The 17,413-nt window shown below is 41.1% G+C and overlaps 1 protein-coding gene across 1 annotated transcript in view; it reads right to left on the bottom strand.

The window, feature by feature from the left end:
• The window catches only part of CFAP61 (cilia and flagella associated protein 61), a 273,562-nt gene that overhangs the window by 158,829 nt on the left and 97,320 nt on the right, over positions 1–17,413 (bottom strand). The window contains exon 13 of the mRNA XM_032592605.1: positions 3,458–3,584. Coding sequence (XP_032448496.1) covers positions 3,458–3,584 — 127 coding nt within the window. The remainder of the gene's footprint in view (positions 1–3,457; positions 3,585–17,413) is intronic.

Genomic DNA, 17,413 nt, shown 5'->3' with positions numbered 1-17,413 from the left:
AGTAAACTTTGTACTCACGTGAGTACTTTTTACCTATGTGTGATGTTGTAACATCCTGTTTTATCTACAAAATATTGGCTCACCAAGCTTACACAGATTTTCCAAATGTTGACTTATGATAAAATATCAAAGCATCAGGGGCGCTGGGTGGCTCAGTCAGTTGAGCGTCTGACTTTGGCTCAGGTCATGATCTCACAGTTCGTGAGTTCAAGCTCCGCACTGGGCTCTGTGCTGACAGCTCAGACCCTGGAGCCTGCTTCAGATTTTGTGTCTCCCTCTCTCTGCTCCTCTCCCACTCATGCTCTGTCTCTCAATAATAAATAAATGCTAAAAAAATTAAAAGCATCACATTTGGTGACATTGCCACCAGCCTCATCAGAAAAACTTTTTAAAATTTTTGGAAGCTGTGAAGCTCATGATGAAAGATACTGATTTTCCAAAATTCTAATTTTTTTATTGAAAGCTTGGATATTATCACAGGGAACAAATACTGTCAGTTGTTCCCTTGGAGTGACAGCCTTGCGTCTTTCATTTTTAAGACAATGTCTGCCAAGTATTCGAGACCGAGACCGAATAACCATATTTTGTCTGCCAGCTGTTCTTTCAAGTAAAAGTGGTGTTCCATGAGAACAGGGGCTAGTTCTGCATGAAAATCAAACAATTGCAGAAATGCTCTTTCTTGAAACAACTAACATACTTTAGTCTGCAGTAGGAGACCTTTATGTGCACCTCGCATTTTGCCACAACAGAATATTGAAAATACAGGTACTTAAGGATTGAAATTTAATTAAGTTAGTAATTTTTACCACTTCGAGTGAAACTGGCTTTTCTTTTTCTTTTTTTATTGAAAGTTATATTGAGATAGCTGTAGCCTCACAAGTAGTTGTAACAAATGATACAGACAGGGGCGCCTGGGTGGCTCTGTCAGTTGAGCAGCCAACTTTGGCTCAGGTCATGATCGCACGGTTAGTGGGTTTGAGCCCCATGTTGGGCTCTGTGCTGACAGCTCGGAGCCTAGAGCCTGCTTCAGATTCTGTATCTCCTTCTCTTTCTGCCCCTCCCCTGCTTGCACTCTGTCTCTCTCTCAAAAACAAATAAATGTTTTTTTTTAAAAAAAAGAAATACAGAGAAATTCCTTCTACACTTTGCCCAGTATCCTCTCATAGTAAGATTCTGCAAAACTCTAGCATAATATGACAAGCACAGAATGCACATTGATGTGTGTGTGTGTGTGTGTGTGTGTTTATCAAGTTCTACACAATTTTATCCATGTGTAGGTTCATATATCCACCAGTACAGTTCCAAAAAAGATCCCTTGAATTACCTTGCTATAACCACACCCATCTACTTTCTGCCTTCCTCTGGCCCTTAACCTGTGGCAACAAATAATCTCTTCTCCATTTCTAAAACTGTGTTATTTCAAACATGTAATGTAAGTGGAATCATACAGTATGTAACCTTTAGGGCTTGGCTTCCCCCCACCCCAACTCAGCATAATTCTCTGCAGATTCATCCAAGCTGATGAATAAACCTACAGTTCATTCCTTTGTATTGTTAAGTATATTCCATGGCATGGACACGTCACAGTTTACCCATTCACCTGTTGCAGGACATCTGGGCTGATTCTGACAGCTTATGAACATTCGCGTACAAGACTTCATTTCTCTGGGATAAATGCCCAGGAGTGCAATTACTAGGTCATATGGTTGCTGCATTTTTAGTTTTTATAGAAATAGCCAAAATGTCTCCCAGAGCATGGTAGCATTTTACATTCCCACTGGCAACATGTGAATGATCCTGTTTCCCTGCATCCTCCCCAGCATCTAGTGGTACCACTCTTTTTGTTTTGGCCATTGTGTTGCTGTGCAACGATGCCCTCACTAGATTTTCTTTTCCTGATGTTAACATGAGTGAATGGCGATGAAGGACTCAACGAACTCTGGTGCCGCTGCTTTGATTCACACTGAGACTCCCAAGGCTGTGCTCACCACTGCGTTTGCACCATTGGTGTGAAGATCAATACAGTGGAAAAGGAAAATACTTTCTTATTCTTATTACAGAAACAATTTTTTTGTTACTTCATGGATGCCCCTGAAAATTTATGTCTCAGAGGCCTCTATGGCTCCTTAAACCACATTTCGAGAAACAGGGCGCTATATCACACTGCATTAGCAGGCCAGGAGGGAAGTAGCAAAAAAAAAAAAAAAAAAAAAAAAAAAAATGAAAAAACAAACAGATCAAGACAAACCAAAACAAAAAACATGTTCTGGAGAGAAGTTTTCTTTTAATCTGCTACCTTATCAAATACTTGTTTGGTAAATATTAAATATTTCACTGTGTTCAGGTGTTAGGTGTCTCCCTCTGGATGACTTAAAACTTAAAGTGCTTATTCAAAAGATCCAATAGCTGGAAACCTTCCCAAATGACAGTGGAAGGAAGAAATAAATTGTGGAATATTCATGCAATGAAATACTTTACACCACAATATGTGTGAGTCTCACATGTTGCTGAGCAATAAAAGCCTGATATCAGAGCACATACGGTACAATCGCTTCAAATAAAGTTCAAAAACAGGCATAGCTAATTTATAATCTTAGAAGTCAAGGTGGTATTAACATGAGGAGAAAGTAACTGAATGGGAGCATGAGAGGAACTTCAGGCAGGCTGGGTTAGTCTTCAGGCAGGGGTTAGTCTGTTTCCTGAAACAGGCGCTCATTACATGGTGTATTTGAATTGTGAAATCTATCGAGCTGTTCATTGGTTATAGCTCAATAAGACTTTTTTTTTTTTTAAATAAAATTTATCAAAAATGTAACAGCATTTCTCCAACTCCATGTGCTGTTCCATGTCTGGTTAAGTTAACTGTCATGGTCCTCAAGAAAGCAGTGTTAACATAAGGACTCCTAGAAAGAGAACCCAACATTTGTCATACAAGATCTTTCCTAGCTCATCCATTCCCTGAGGACATAGCCAGCTCAACAACAACAACAAAAAAACCCTCTAGACAGAATCACCATCCAGTAGGGTCAAATGGAGTTCCATCAGACTGGATAGGTCTGATATCCAGTGTTGCTGGTTAAGCACCAAGCACCACAGGTTCCTGAGCTACCATTCCCTAACCTCAGTCAGATCTTCCTATTCCAAGCCCTGAGATCTATCCTGTTTCAGGACACTTGTCTGGATCAAGTCCAAATTTTCTATCTCTGTGATAAAGATTTAGAATATCTGACCAGCACTCTGCCTTGGGGCCACGAGTGAGGAGAACACCCTCACTTCCTTAAACCCCAGTTTCCCAGGTTTTCTTTTCTTGCTCCCATCTTCCAACTCCACCTCTGCCTCCCCACCACACAATTCTCCAACTGAGATCCAAGGAAACCTCAAGGCTGAAACTACATGGGTCATAATGGTCCCATATCACGAGGGAAAGGAAGCCAATCGGGTCATAGTAGGTACTTACAGGGTCTCTGTGAGCCTCATTGTATTGCTTGAAATCCTCCAATATACTTTTATTCAGCATGAGAGTGCTAACAAGGTTTTCAACACCAGGAGTATCCGACAAAGAGGCTAATCTTATTTTAATAGACCTGGATGAGGAGAGATACTTTTTTTTAGGTTAAGGTACTAAAATATATATCCTCCCCCTCAAAATGAACAGAATTATAATGTATCACATATACATAAAATAATAGTCAGCAAAAATGTTCATGTAACATTAGCGTTTGATTAATTATAAAAGTAACTCATTTCATTCTAGAAATGTATTTTCATTAACCAGAGAGAACACAAAGTTACACTCTAGATGCATTTATTTTGAAATGTGCAGAAAGAGGGGGCAGTCTAAGATGGGAACATAGGAAGATCCTGAATTCATCTCCTCCCACAGACACACCAAATGTACTGCTACATATGGAATAATTCCCTCTGCAAAAGACCTCAAAACTAGCTGAATGGCTCCTTCACAACAAACAATAAAGGGCCACATCAAGATGGTAGAAGAGGCAGAGATTCAGTCTTGCCAAAAAACCTCACCCTAGCACAGTGACCCACGATTGGGAGAGATCTCACAAATATGGAGCTGCTATTTACCCTCTCTCTGCCTCGCTAAAACTCTGAGGGGTGCAGTCCACACAGGGGGCTCTCCTTGATCACCTGGGTCTGGGAGCCAGGGAGGCTTGTGTTCTTGGGTCCCATGGGGCTGTAACAATCACAGAGGCAGTTCTTGGCAGGCTACCACCCCTAGGGCACTGCACAGGTTGCAGACTGAAACACACCCTGGTCTTCCTGTGAAAAAGGCCTATGTACTTGTCCTGGAGCTCAGCCTGAGGGACAGGCCTCAGGTTTGCTACACATCTAGCAGCTATGGAGTGTCCAAAGAAAGTAGGCCAGAGGGTGCCAACTTTGTGCTCTCCCTTAGCTTTGCTACAGCTTGCCAGTAACTCCCAGAAAAGAGCTTATACACTTGTCTGAAGCCCCCAAATTTTTAAATATCACCCAAGATGCAGCTCCAGGTCACCTGATCTGGAGATGAGCAAGATTTATGACTGTAGTGCCACAGAACTGTATATATTTGAATACTTTGAAAGCTGCTACATGAAGGTCTAGCTTAGAATCAGCCTGGAAGTAGGTGCTGAATGAATGCTCTCTTTGAAACATGGACAGCCTTGGTACTCTCTCAATAAATGGGACATATCACGAATAAATCAGGCTGCTTAGACAATCACAAAGGATAGAGAAACAACCAAGAGCTAGGACAAGTTTAAACAATAGGCTCCTCCTTCCCTCCTTTAAGATTGGGAAAGGTAGCTGTTTTGCCTAATACATAGAAGCAAACACAGAGAGTCAAACAAAATGAGTAAACAGAAATATATTTCTTTTTTTCTTTTTTATTTTTTTAATATGAAATTTATTGTCAAATTGGTTTCCATACAACACCCAGTGCTCATCCCAACAGGTGCCCTCCTCAATACCCATCACCCACCCTCCCCTAACTCCCACCCCCCATCAACCATCAGATTGTTCTCAGTTTTTAAGAGTCTCTTATGGTTTGGCTCCCTACCTCTCTAACTTTTTGTTTCCTTCCCCTCCCCCATGGTCTTCTGTTAAGTTTCTCAGGATCCATACAGGAGTGAAAACATATGGTATCTGTCTTTCTCTGTATGACTTATTTCACTTAGTATAACACTCTCCAGTTCCATCCATGTTGCTACAAAAGGCCATATTTCATTCTTTCTCATTGCCATGTAGTATTCCATTGTGTATATAAGAACTCACCAAACTCCACACCCGAAAAACAAATAATCCAGTGAAGAAATGGGCAGAAAACATGAATAGACACTCCTCTAAAGAAGACATCCAGATGGCCAACAGGCATATGAAATATGCTCAATGTTGCTCCTCATCAGGGAAATACAAATAAAAACCACACTCAGATACCACCTCACACCAGTCAGAGTGGCTAAAATGAACAAATCAGGAGACTATAAATGTTAGAGAGGATGTGGAGAAATGGGAACTCTCTTGCACTGTTGGTGGGAATGCAAACTGGTGCAGCCTCTCTGGAAAACAGTGTGGAGGTTCCTCAAAAAATTAAAAATAGATCTACCCTATGACCCAGCAATAGCACTGCTAGGAATTTACCCAAGGGATACAGGAGTGCTGATGCATAGGGGCACTTGTACCCCAATGTTTATAGCAGCACTTTCAACAATAGCCAAATTATGGAAACAGCCTAAATGTCCATCAACTGATGAATGGATAAAGAAATATGTTTCAAATGGAAGAACAAGATAAAACCTCAGAAAAAAATCTTAATGAAATGAAGATAAGTAACTTACCTGATTAAGAGTTCAAAATAATGGTCATAAGGATGCTCACCAAAAATGGGAGAAATATGAATGACCACAGTGAGAACTTCCACAGAGATAGGAAATACAAGGAAGTACCAAACAGAAGTCACAGAGCTGAAGAATACATTAAATGAAAAATACACGAGAGGGGGTTACCAGCAGACTAGATGAAGCAGAAGAAAGAATCAGTGATCCAGCAGACAGGGCAGTGGAACTCATCTACACAGAGCAGGGAAGAGAAAAAGGAATGTAAAAGTGAAGACAGCCTAAGGGTACCCATGGGACAACATCAAGCAGAAAACCATTCACACTATTGGAGTCCCAGAAGAAGAGAGAGAGAACAGGGCAAAAAATGTATTTGAAGAAACCATGGCTGAGAACTTCCCTAACCTGGGGAAGAAAACAGACATCCAGATCCAGGAAGCACAGAGTGTTCCAAATAAGATGAACTCAAAAAGATCCACACTAATAAATATAATTAGAATGTCAAAAGTTAAAGATAAAGAGAGAATCTTAAGAGCAGGAAGAAAACAACAACTTGTTCTGTAGAAGGGAACCACCCTAAGACTATTAGCAGAATTTTCAGCAGAGTCTTTACAGGCTGGAAGGCAGTGGCAGGATATATACAAAGTAATGAAAGGAACACACTTCCAACCAAGAAGACTCTGCCCACCAATGCTGCTACTCAGAATTAAGAGATGAAGAGTTTCCCAGACAAGTAAAAACTAAAGGAGTTCATCACCACTAAACTGGCCTTACAAGAAATGTCAGAAAGGGCACTAATTAGAAACTAGAAAACATATGAAAGTATAAATCTCACTGGTAAAAGTAATTATATAGTAAAGGTAGTGAATTAATCACTTGCAAAGCTAGTATGAAAGTTAAAAAACAAAAAAAAAGTAGTAAAAATAACTATAGCTTCAATTATTAGTTAAGGGATACACAAAGTATGATGTAAAATGTGACCTCAAAAACACAAAACATGGGGGTGGAGTGAGTAAAAATGTAGTCCTTTAGAATGTGTTCAAACTTAAATTGCTATCAACTTAAAACAGACTTTTATATTATATATATGCATATATATAAATAGTGCCCCTTCTTTTCAGCTTAAAGGAATCTGTTTACATCTTGTCTATAAGAGACTCACTTCAGACATAAAGACATACAGACTGAAAGTGAAGGGATAGAGAAAGATATTCCATGCAAATAGAAGCTAAAAGAAAGCTAGGGTTATATCAGACAAGGCTATAGCTATATCACACAAAACAGGCTTTAAAACAAAGACTAAACTAAAAGACAAAGACATGGGGGTGCCTGGGTGGCTCAGTCAGTTAAGCACCTGACTCTTGGTTTCGGCTCAGGTCATGATCTCACAGCTTCATGGGTTCAAGACCCACATTGGGCTCTGCGTTGGTGGTGCGGAGCCTGCTGGGGATTCTCTCTCTCTCTGCCCCTCCCCCACTTGTGCTGACTCTCTCTCAAAATAAATATATAAATTTAAAAAAATTAAAACAAAATAAAGTGTGTTAAAAACTTAAGAGGTGACATTGAACCTGGGCTGGCTTCATGAGTCTTTAAATTCCTAATGATTTAATCTTTGATTTTGTGTTTTTACATGAAGTCAAGAAGACAATGGAGCATGTCCAGGGGTTTGATGCCACAGCTCATGCATGGTACCTACCTCCCACCATCGCTCCATGGCTTCTCTCCCACTTGTTTCCTGCCTCCAGAACCTTGGGCCCCGTAGGGCCTCCCCATCCCTGCCCAGTGACCACTGTGGCCCTCTGACAGAAGTGACAACTGGATTGCATTGGTGGGGGAGGCCCACATGCAGCCATTATGCTCTACCTTCATGGGGTCCTGGACACAGGCATGGGGAGGGTGGAGTATCAGGTACAAGCGCCATTGAGTCTCTAGTTAGAGCAAGCTAGTGGCCATGATCACCCAGGGCAAGCAGTGGCATGGGTGCTCAGCTGGCAACTCAGTGTGGATCTTGCCTGCCCCTGACCCAAGTACTTTGTGCAGCCAAGTGCAGAGGTTGCAGGCCACTGGAGAATGCCTACTTGCCTCAGGTTGGAGTGGCGAGCCCATGGGAAGATGACTTCTCCATCTAAAGATGCGCTGCATATTATATAGCTGGCCTGGCACTGAATGCTCTCCAGTCACTAGGGTGTTATTACTAAATAAAGGAGTGCTGTTCCTCCTCCCATTAATAAAGTGACATATTCTAACCCACTTAGTTGTCAATTACAGTGAATATTTTGTGCTTAAATTTTAATGCATGCTTCCATATAACATGACAGGTAGCATATTTACAAAGAACAATCTACATCTATAATTAACTGATATAAAGATGATCAATTAATATAACCTTAATAATATAAATATTTTGAGCAATTTTTAAGTGAAGGATAAGAACTTTGTTCTGATATGGCCACCTTATGCCAAGATCTAATTCAGAAGGATTATGTAAAAAACACCACCACAAAAATACAGGAAAATACTCAAGGAAATGAAGACGATATGGCCACACAAAACCTTGTACTTGAATTTTTATGGCAGCATTATTCACAATAGCCCCAAAGATGGAAAGAGCCCAAATCTCTATCCACTTCTGAAGGGATAAACAAAATGTGATCTATCTATAATGGAATCTATAATTCAGCCACAGAAAGAAATGAAGTACTGACACATGCCACAACATGGATGAACTAGAAAACATTATGCTAAGTGAAAGAAGCCACATAGAAAAGGCCATATATTGTACAATTCCATTTATATGAAATGTTCAGAACAGGCAAATTTATAGAGACAGAAGGTAGACTTGCTTCCACCAGAGGCTGGGGTGGCAGGAGAGAATAGGAGTGACTGCTAATTTGGGTGATGAAAATATTTTGGAACCAGAGAGGAGCTCAATAAACATCCGCTAAAGGAATGAACGATGAAGCTTTCATGCAGATGACCAGAGAGTTTCCCCCATGCTTCTGTATATGGTCAGTGCTACAGTAGCATTGCTGAGTGTTGTGGAGGGGCGCCTGGGTGGCTCAGTTGGTTAAGCATCTGACTCTTGATTTGGGCTCAGGTCATGATCTTGCGGTTTTGTGAGTTCAAGCCCCACGTCAGGCTCTGTGCTGACTGCACAAAGCCTGCTTAGAATTCTCCCTCTCTCTCTGCCCCTACCCTGCTCGTGCTCTCTCTCTCAAAACAAACAAACAAACAAACAAACAAACAAACAGTATTGTGGAACCAGGAGGTGAGTGAGCATGTGACATTTTTTTCCACGTCTCTATTGGTGGTCCACTCTGAAAGGCCAGGGTTTTTCCTAGCCCACAGCATTTCTCAATAACGTTTAATGGAATATGAGGCTGTTTTACTGCCAAGTATCACAAAAACACGAACATAATTTCACCAGTTTGTCCATGAAAATGTATTGTTTTTTGTTTTTGTTTTTTAATTTTTTTAACATTTATTTATTTTTGAGGCAGAGAGAGACAGAGCATGAACGGGGGAGGGGCAGAAAGAGAGGGAGACACAGAATCAGAAGCAGGCTCCCGGCTCTGAGCCATCAGCCCAGAGCCCGACGCGGGGCTCGAACTCACGGACCGCAAGATCATGACCTGGGTCAAAGTTGAACGCTTAACCCACCGAGCCACCCAGGAGCCCCAAAAATGTATTGTTGATTAGAGGACACAACCATTTTGTTGCATTGTGAGGCTCTCATCTCTGCTACTTAAGTTTGCCAAAGAGGAACACTTCACAACCTTCATGTGTTCCCAGACTTCCATGGAGAGGAATGGGCAATAGCAGTATGTTTGTGCACTACTCTAATCTAATGGTACACTGTCCAATATGGCAGCCGTAAGCCACACATGGCTACTGAGCAATTGAAAGGTAGCATCTCTGGGGTGCCTGGGTGGCTCAGGTGGTTAGGCATCCAACTTTGGCTCAGGTCATGATCTTACAGTTCATGAGTTCAAGCCCAGCAATGGGCTCTGTGCTGACAGCTCAGAGCCTAGGGCCTATTTCAGATTTTGGGTCTCTTCCTCTCTGCCCCTCCCCCACCGCACTCTGTTTCTCTCTCTTTCAAAATTAAACAAACATTTAAAAAATTAAAAAATAAAAAAGAAAGGGGGCATCTCCAAATTGAGATATGCTATATGCGTAAAATATCCACTGAATTCTGAAGACTTGGTACAAAAAAAAGAATGTAAATAAATTATCTCACTGATACTTCTTTTATAGTGATGATACGTTGAAACAATAATATTTGGATATAAGGGGTTAAATGATAAATATTACCATTAACTTCACTCAATTTTTAAGCTTTTTAATTAATAGGGCTATCAGAACATTTAAAATTACCCCTGTGGCTCACCCTGTATTTTTATTGGGCAAGGCTACTCTCTGTTGCCTAGTGTTTGACTCTGAGAGCAATTTTTCCATTGTTTTTTTGCTCAGCTCAAAAAGCCAATGTAGGCTTCCTCCACAGGTGACCTTTTCAGCAGGGGTTTTGAGGCAAGTGGCCAGTGTGCATATGACTGCTTACAGATTGGAATGGCTGCTTGTTCGTTTTGCCTTTAATGGTATAAGGGGACAGGGACCTGTGGCCACCTGATAGGAAATACAAATGGGGCAATAATCAGATGGCCTAATTGCTTTTATACAGCAACTGACAGGAACTCTAGAAAAAGTAAAAAATGAATATACATAAGAAGCAGATTCTCACTTAAAATGTATTCCTTAAAAAATCAATTATTAAAGTGGCTTTATTGAAAATGGTGCATTCAGTCAGTAACAAATACTGATTAAACACCTACTGAGTGCCCGGTGTGTGTTCTGGGTATTGGGGATCCTTCAGAGAACAAGACAGTCCACACCTCCTGCTCTTATGGAGCTGATCTATTGATTCCAGAACCATCTTCTGAGAAATAATTGTGAAATTCCTTAAGGTTTTAGATAATGTACATGAGGTTAGAGATGGACCAGGAGTTATGGAGAACTTGGCCTGTGTTTCAGTAGAAAGCCCTTGAAAAATAAAACCAGCTTCAAAACAAAGTTGTAAGGATGCTTAGTGTTTTATTCCCAACATGTGTGATCCTTAATTAAATGAAATTATCTAAAAATATATATGGGTGTCATATACACATGCACACACCAAAGGGAGATTGTATTCCCTGTTGAATTAGCAAGAAGCCATCTTTATTCCTTGCCATATTTTCAGATAAACCTAAAGATTAAGAAAATTAATTGAGGGTTTACAAAATGATGCTAAGACCTTCTGTGGAATGAACTTTTAACAGGCTAAATCAACACCCAAAAATACAAAGTCTATTTTGATGTTTACATGTCAGAATTGGGCCTGGAAGGATTGCAAAAGATGATGAGTTCACTGGAGGTATCTAAATGTGGGCCCACTTCTTAAACTCCTCGTAAGTCTCAAACAAAGAGTTTCGGATCTTCATTTTTTCATTGTCATCTCTAGGCTAGGCCTTTCCTGCTGTCATATGGTGTCTAACCAGAAAGGGAACACCCACCTCCCTCTACCTGTTCTGTCATCTTGCCCAACCTTCCCAGAAGTGAACTTATACTCAGTAACTGGGATAGTTTAACCATTCTTTTCCTAAGGGTTCAGCATTATTCTAAAGTCACCTTGAATCAGAGAGATCAGCTGTGGTTCTCCTTACCTATCCTCATGGCTTCCTCCATCCCGTAGCTAAGGGGGTCCTACACGGGTCTATCTTGTTTCTTAACCCTTCTCCATAGGCCTTCAAGCTCCCAGGTCACCTCTCTCTTATACTTTCTCTCTCTGATTTACTTGAATGCCCAGGCCCATGATTCCCTAAGAAATGTCACCTCTCCATGAAAAAATGACGAAGTCCCTGCTCATTGGTTCCTTCTTGGGTCTTGAAAGTTTGGCAGCCATGGTCACCTGCTTCCCAGTGAGTTTTTATTCTTGCCCCATTTTTGGCAGACTCTGACCTCAAAGGTCAGAATTGATAGGACTTAATCAGACTGTACACATAACAAAATAGAAAATCATATATAAAATTAGAAGGAAAAAGATTTAATAGTTAATTTTTCAATCCCAAATTGAATGAATGTTTTAGACACCTGCAAGAGTATGTGCCTTGCAGAATACAGGGCAACTTTTTTTTTTTTTTTTAATTTTTTTTTTCAACGTTTTTTATTTATTTTTGGGACAGAGAGAGACAGAGCATGAACAGGGGAGGGGCAGAGAGAGAGGGAGACACAGAATCGGAAACAGGCTCCAGGCTCCGAGCCATCAGCCCAGAGCCTGATGCGGGGCTCGAACTCATGGACCGCGAGATCGTGACCTGGCTGAAGTCGGACGCTTAACCGACTGCGCCACCCAGGCGCCCCCACAGGGCAACTTTTTGATGCCAGTAAATTAAAACAAAATGACAGAAAGAAGAAAAAGTAAGTTGAGTCTTTCTGAATTCCAAAAGAGTGATCTATGTAGTAGAAACCTAAAACAACTTGACAGTCATCAATATTTCAGCTTAAACCAAAAACAAACAAAATAAAACAATAACCACAAAATCAAGTTTTCTATTAGGTTCTATTCAAGGAGGCTGATTAAGAGCACCAGGACTGATATCACTACAACACTCTTGGTGATATACGGGCCAGAAATAGGTATAAGTGACATGCTAGAAAAAATGACGACCAGGCATGCATGAATCACCCACAGAGAAGCAAATAAAAGAAAAATGTCAAGGGGATGAATCATTTAAAAGACAACTACCCAGAGGCATTTTCACTTATTGAGCAAAGTTGACAATTGGTGGTATGATTTAATTTAGTAGTAAATATTTATGTGTAGAAAATAATTTCTAGCACAATAAATAAGTTTGAAACATATTTCCCCAAATTAAAAATGGCAAATTTCAGAAAAACGTGGTTTGGAAGAGAAGGAAGATGGAATGAGTGGCAAGTTCAGCCAAATGTGGTCTCCACTCATGAATAAACAAGAGGAAGGAAAGCCAATGTGAAGGTTAAGAATGGGCGAGCAGGAACGAAAGGAAAAAGAATCATTTATACCACATTCTAACCCCATATTAAGTTTGGAAACATCGTAGAGATCACTGTATAAAGTAACAAGTGTTAAAAAGCATTTAGTTTATATACATTTACACTGGAAGTTAACATAAATATTATGTTCTTTTCAAAGACCAGCAGTCATAAGTCAAATGAGAGGGAACCTTGGCGTGGAATCTGTTGACAGAAGAGGTAGACATCGCTAACAATTGAATGAATGATTTGTTCCAGGGCTCACGAGCACGGCCGGAGGGCAGATGACAGACACAAATATAATTTCCCAAGGGAAGAAGAACGAGATTGGGTGGGAGACCAGAACATGAGGTCATGAAATTTAAAGTAACCAAACTTAAGAGCAAGAATGATCCATCCCAAATGTCAAGAGAAGTGAAGCAAAAAATGGAAGAATACGATAAATTGTAAGACCATGGTATAAAAAAAGAGTAGATGTCATGGACCTGTGCCCACGTGGCTCCCCCATCACCTCCTTCCCTAACAGGGCTCCCTCCACACCCCAAAGCCCAGCACGTCTTCATCCCCTTGTCGACTTTATTCTTCACATTCACCCTCATCACTTACACACTTATTTTTATCTCTTCCCTTTGTGTCTTTCTCCTCTAACTAGAATGCAGGCCCCATGAGGGCGAGGATTTTTGTCTGTTTGAGTCACTTCTGCTTGCCCAGTACCTGGAATGGGGGCTGAGCATACTACACAGTCAACATGATGTATTGGATGAATAGGGCAGGCCTGCTGGGGCATCTGGGAAAGAAAACACACGCCTGCAGCCAGCTCCCCCTTCTCCGCAGTGGTGCACGGATGTCAGCCCAGAACAGCAGCAGCCATTCTGCCAATGGGATATAAGCCAGCTTCAGGCTGGAGCTGACACCAGGAAAAACAGAGTAGAAAAGGGAAAGAAACCAAAACCCCAAAGATTCAAACCCTAGAGCCCGGCCTGTCTCCAGACCTCCCAGTTCTATGAGTTAATAAATGCCCTATGGTTGAAGCCATTTTGAGTTGTGTTTTCTTTAATTTCTAACAGAAAGCATTCCCACTGATAATCTATGTTTTGAAATTTGAGAAGATAGCTTTAGGGAAACACAGGTTAAGGGGGAGGGTGTGTATTAAAAGACAAGAATTAGAGATAAGAGAAATGAACATTACTTGGTATAAGTGGACAAAAATCCCTAAGACTGTCATAGTTCATGTATTCTTGTAAGATCTAGCCCAAAGGTCTATTTACATGATACAAAGAAGTCTTCACACCTCAACAGAACCAGAAATTACCAGATAACAAAAGGTTTAAAGTAGATGTGGCTTACATGGTTCTAGAAAATCTGTATTTGGAGAGGAGACAGAATCATTATCATTTCATACCAAGAGACATACAGGCACCCCCCACTTTCTGAAAGTTTGCATTATACCACTTCATGTTTTGCTAACAGAAAGAAATCTGAAGATGTTTACTTTTACAAAGAAAGTCATTATCACACTAATGTAGGTCTTTCAGGGAAGGGAAGTGCCCTAATGTGAACTTCCAGAAAGTGTGGGGATACTCTTGGCTTTAACTGTATGAGATGTTTCATAACAACAATTTACTTTTGGATAAGGGGGGAAAGCTGTATTAAAAAACAAGCACCTCCAGCACTCCTCAAACTTCAACGTGCATAAAATCAACTTTATGCACACTTATGGCACACTTGTGAACAACACAGATTGTTCTGTGAACAACACAATCCAAAGGCCTGGGGCAGGGCCTGAGATTCTGCATTTCAGCAAATTCTCATGGATGCTGATGCTGCTGATCTAGGGGCCACGCTTGGAGTCAAACCGAACAGTGTAGGAAAAACAGAGTTCCCCTTGAGTAAACAGAGATGAACTTGAGAGGGGAAGCCAGGTGCTCTGGGGCAGGAAGGTACAAGATGTTGCGTCCGCGATGGCCTTGGAGAGCTGCCAGGCACCCCTGGATGGTCTTCCTTGACAACAGGGACAAACAAACCCTTATAAACCCTTACTCGCTAAAAGCTGAGTGTCCCTGTCACAGCTACGAGGGGTTTGTGTCCCAGAGCTTCAGTGCACAGGCCCAGGCTTACAGAGGACACCAGTGCTGCACCTGGACCCCTCCTGCACTCTTGGCTAAGATGCAGGTGTCAGCGCACAGGAGCAGAGGAGTGACTATGAAATCATCCCAGAACTTTTAGAGAATGCTGTGGGGAGACAGGGGCCCTGTAAAGGCAGTGTTACTACAGGAAAATCAAAGCCAGAGATCGATTTATTTTTATTATTTTATTTATTCTCAAAGTGGCTAACATACAGTGTAGTCTTGGCCTCAGGAGTAGATTCCAGTAATTCATCACTTACAATCACTTACAGTGCTCATCCCAGCAAGTGCCCTCCTTAATGCCCATCACCCATTTAGCCAATCCCCCACCCCCATCAACCCTCAGTTTGTTCTCTGTATTTAAGAGTCTCTTCAAGGGAGCCTGGGTGGCTCAGCCAGTTAAGCATATGACTTTGGCTCGGGTCATGATCTCACTGTTCCTGAATTTGAGCCCTGTGTTGGGCTCTGTGCTGATAGCTCAGAGCCTGGAGTCTGTTTTGGATTCTGTGTCTCCCTCTTTCTCTCTGCCCCTCCTGCGCTCGTGCTATGTCTCTCTCTCTCACTCAAAAATAAACATTAAAAAAAAGTTTTAAAAAAAAAGTCTCTTCTGGTTTGCTTCCCTCTCTGTTTTTATCTTATTTTTCCTTCCTCCGCCCCATGTTCATCAGTTGTGTTTGTTAAATCCCACATACAAGTGAAATCATATGATATCTGTCTTTCTCTGACTGCCTTATTTCTCTTAGCATAATACCCTCCAGTTCCATCCACGTTGTTGCAAAGGGCAAGATTTCAGTCAGAGGTCAATGTGAGGTGACAGTTGGACTTCTTGGAGGTCACTGCTATACTCACATTTCTGAACTTCATTTTATAAAATATGAAATTCCTCCAAAGTTAGTCTTTAACACCAATCATATTTCAAAAATACAAATATCTCTGGAAGGTAAGAGTGTGAGTTCGTCTTTCTTTCACATTTTTGGAGAAATAACTTCAAGCCAGCTGGCCTCCTCCTTTTCATCCAGCCAAGCTCAGCTGCCTGAAGTACAGGGCTTTTTTTAAAAGAGCAGAGGGAAGAAGGCAGTTCTCGAGATCATATTCCCTGTAGGAGCTGGGCAATCCTGACAGGGCAAACTACCACCTCTAACATTAAATGTGTAGTTTCTCTAAAAAGCTCTTTGTGTTTATAATTTAGTTAAAGAATTAAAGAAAAGATCTAAATACCTAAAGTCAACAATACAAGAAATAACACATGTTGGCAAGGATGTGGAGAAAAAGGAACACTCGTGCACTGTCGGCGGGAATGCAAACTGGTGCAGCCGCGATGGAAAACAGTGTGGAGGCTTCTCCAAAATTTTAAAATAGCACTACTCTATGATCCAGGAATTGCATCATCATCTTTGTGCAAAGAACACAAAAACACTAATTTGAAAGGATAGGTGCACCCCTGTATTTATTGCAACATTACTTACAGTAGCCAAACTATGGAAGCACCCCAAGTGTCCACCGATTGATGAATGGACAAGGAAGATGCAATGGAATATTATTCAGTCATAAAAAAGAATGAAATCTTGCCATTTGCAATGATATGGACAGAACTAGTGAGTATTATGCTAACTGAAATAAGTCAGCCAGAGAAAGACAAATACCATATAATTTCACTCATGTGGAATTTAAGAAACAAAATGAACATGCAAAGGGAAAAGACAGAGAGAGAAACCAAGAAACAGATTCTTAACTACAGAGAACAAACTGATGGCTACCAGAGAGGAAGTGGATGGGAGGATGGGTTAAGTAGGTGATGGGGATGAAGGAGTGCACCTGTCGTGATGAGCACTGGGTGATGTATGGAAGTGTTGAATCACTATATTGTATACCTGAAAATAACGTGACACCGTATATTAACTAACTGGAATTAAAGTTAAAATTAAATAAGTAACTAATCTGAGTTTTTTCTAGAAAACATTGGCCTGCTGCCATGTTTGCAAAAGGAACATCCCCTGGTGGTAACAAACGTGTGGGTTTTGAGGGGTGTCTTTCCCTGCACAAGCAGGAACAGGTTCTTCATGGAAGGGGGTGTGGGAACAAGAGGAACAGCAAAAAGGGGCTACACATGCAGACAAGCTGAGAAGCAGTGTAGAGTGGTTGTTCTCCACAGAAGAACAGAGGAAGGTTCCTGATGAGGGCTGAGATGGGAACAGTGGCAAAAGATGATTTTCTAGGGCAGCAAATACTACTTGGCATGCGAGCCTTTAATTTTTCAGAGAGGAACCCAGATGTACATGATTTGCCCCAACATTATATGTGGGTGATAAAAAAAAATGAAGCTGACACTGCAAATGAGTAGAGTGTACGAGGGGAAATGAGGGCCCTGCTACAAACCATGACTAATTTCCAGACAGGCGTTGAAAGTCT

Source organism: Lynx canadensis, chromosome A3 (genome assembly GCF_007474595.2).
Source record: "Lynx canadensis isolate LIC74 chromosome A3, mLynCan4.pri.v2, whole genome shotgun sequence".
Lineage (NCBI taxonomy): Eukaryota > Metazoa > Chordata > Mammalia > Carnivora > Felidae > Lynx > Lynx canadensis.
The sequence above is the reverse complement of the archived record's forward strand: the minus strand, read 5'-3'. Positions and strand labels throughout refer to the sequence as shown.